Consider the following 2,494-nt stretch of genomic DNA (forward strand, 5'->3'; position numbering starts at 1 on the left):
TGTATATGTAGCAAAACTTCCTTATCCATTCATCTGTTGATGGACATCTAGGTTGCTTCCATGTTCTAGCTAAGCCACTCTGGTATTCTTGCCTGGAAAATTGCATGGACAGAGGAGCCTGGGGGCTATAGTCCATAGGGTCACAAAGAGTAGGACACTACTAAAGCAACTTATCATTTACACAAGTATATTAACCTTATATCCTACAATTTTGCTATAATTGCATTTTAGTTTCAGAAGTTGTTGATTTTTTAAAAAGATTTTCTATGTAGACAGTTGTGTTATCTGTGAACAATGAGAGTATTATTTCTTCCTTTCTAATTTGTATACCTTTTATTTCCTTATCTTGTCTTATTTCATTAGTTAGGCTGTCCAGTAAATGTAAAATAAGAGTAGTAGGGAGGGACATCCTTGCCTAGTTCTTGATCTTAATGGGAAAACATCTAGCCCTTTCTAAGAACGTCTTTCATGTACACAAACAACATTTTGATTTCCCACTAAGGGCCCACACGTCTTTTATTTCTAGGCATTTTAATGTTTTTGTTGCTATTGATTTTTCTATGTTCATCTTATGCCAACATTTCTCCTGCACACTCTTACTAGGTTTTATAATTTCTCATGTGTTCTTTGGGTATGAAATCATATTATCTGCAATAATGACATTTTTTGTTTATTCCATACTAATTCTTTTGCCTCTAGTCTCTTTTCCTTACCACATTGCACAAGATACAGTCTATAATGCAGATGTTAAAATGCTCCATCCTAAAGGAGATCAGTCCTGGGTGTTCGTTGGTAGGATTGATGTTGAAGCTGGAACTCCAATACTTTGTCCACCTGATGCGAAGAGCTGATTCATTTGGAAAGACCCTGATGCTGGGAAAGATTGAAGGCAGAAGGAGAAGGGGATGACAGGATGAGATGGTTGGATGGCATCACTGACTCAACGGACATGGGTTTGGGTGGATTCCAGGAGTTGGTGATGGACAGGGAGGCCTGGTGTGCTGTGGTTCATGGGGTTGCAAAGAGTCGGACATGACTGAGCGACTGAACTGAACTGAACTGAAAATGGTATGGTGATATTGGATATACATTTCTCACTCCTGACTATTTTAGTTATTTTTAAGCACAATTTAGAGGGAATAAATATATAAGAGCCAGGAGTTGCTGAATTTGCAGATGAACGTATTTCTCACTTAATCTCTCCTGGCTAAAAGCTCTGAAAGTAAGTGAATTTTTGCTGTTAGTACAGTAACTGAGCAAAGATGCTGTGGAATCTGCTGGCTCTTCATCAGATTATCCAGAGGGCCATAATTAGTGCTTCACTCAGGAAGTTTGAAGATAAGGTTCCAGAGAAACAAAAGATGTTTCAGGAGGATAATGGAATTCCAGCGCATCTGAAGGGTGGGATAGCTGACGCCCTCCTGTATAGAGCTACCATGATTCCTACAGTTAGTGGAATGACATATGCCATGTATCAGCTGGTTGTGGCTTCATTTCTCAGGAAGCAGGGTTGGCTTCAGTTTATCCTTCCAGCAATCAGTTGGTTCAGCTTCATTCAGCTCTCTGTGGACTGATAAATAGCTAGGTTCTTGGGGATCAGTATTTATTGACTCGTACTAACTCTCACCAATAAAGCAATCTTTACCATAAAAAAGAAAAGAAAAGAAATGATCTTAGGACAAAGGTCAGATTCAGGCAACTACCAGTAAATTTCAGGGTAAAAACCAGATCAAGGGTGTAGCTACAGGACACTTGTTTAAACCTGAGAAAGAATAAAAATGATGCCTCAGAGACCTTCACAGCTAGACAAAGGAGCTCTAAGAATCTTAAGAGTGCTCCCCTGACACCCTGAGCCTCAGCTCACATTAGAGAGAGGGCTGTTTCAAAAAGACAGGTGGGTGTGGTGTTTGTCTCACATATTGCTCAGTTGCTCAGTCATATCCGACTCTTTGCAACTGCATTGACTGCAGCACACCAGGCTTCCCTATCCTTCACCATCTTCTGGCATTTGCTCAAACTCATGTCCATCGAGTCAGTGATGCCATCCAACCATCTCATCCTCTACATCCCCTTCTCCTCCTTCAATCTTTCCCAGCCATCATGGTCTTTTCCAGTGAGTCAACTCTGTCTTCAGGTGGCCAAAATATTGGAGCTTCAGGTTCAGCATCAGTCCTTCCAGTGAATATTCAAGATTGATTTTCTTTAAGATTGACTGGTTTGATCACCTTGCCATTTGTGGGTGGTACCAGATGCTGGCTTCAGGGAGTGCGAGCCTCATGCCCTTTAGGAGCTGAGCACTACAGATGTCGTCTTAGAGGGCACTGAGGGAAACTATTCACAGGGACGTGTCTCATGCATCACATGTATCACATGTGCAATTCTTTAAAAAGACAGAAGGGAGGGGATATACATATTCTTATAGCTGATTCACTTGGCTGTACTGAAGAAATTTAAAAAATGTAAAGCAACTATACCCCAATTTTAAAAAAAAGCC

General features: G+C 40.7%; 1 protein-coding gene across 1 annotated transcript; it reads left to right on the forward strand.

The window, feature by feature from the left end:
* Positions 1–1,262: 1,262 nt before the first annotated feature.
* On the forward strand, positions 1,263–1,574 carry LOC122428957 (cytochrome c oxidase subunit 7A2, mitochondrial-like). Its single transcript, XM_043449125.1, has one exon. It carries the CDS (start codon positions 1,263–1,265, stop codon positions 1,572–1,574), a length of 312 nt encoding a protein of 103 aa, XP_043305060.1.
* Positions 1,575–2,494: the final 920 nt, after the last annotated feature.

The sequence above is a fragment of the Cervus canadensis genome, chromosome 2 (assembly GCF_019320065.1).
Source record: "Cervus canadensis isolate Bull #8, Minnesota chromosome 2, ASM1932006v1, whole genome shotgun sequence".
Lineage (NCBI taxonomy): Eukaryota > Metazoa > Chordata > Mammalia > Artiodactyla > Cervidae > Cervus > Cervus canadensis.

Coding starts and splice junctions, on each gene's coding strand:
- LOC122428957 (XM_043449125.1), top strand. CDS start 1,263: ATGCTGTGGAATCTGCTGGCTCTTCATCAGATTATCCAGAGGGCCATA.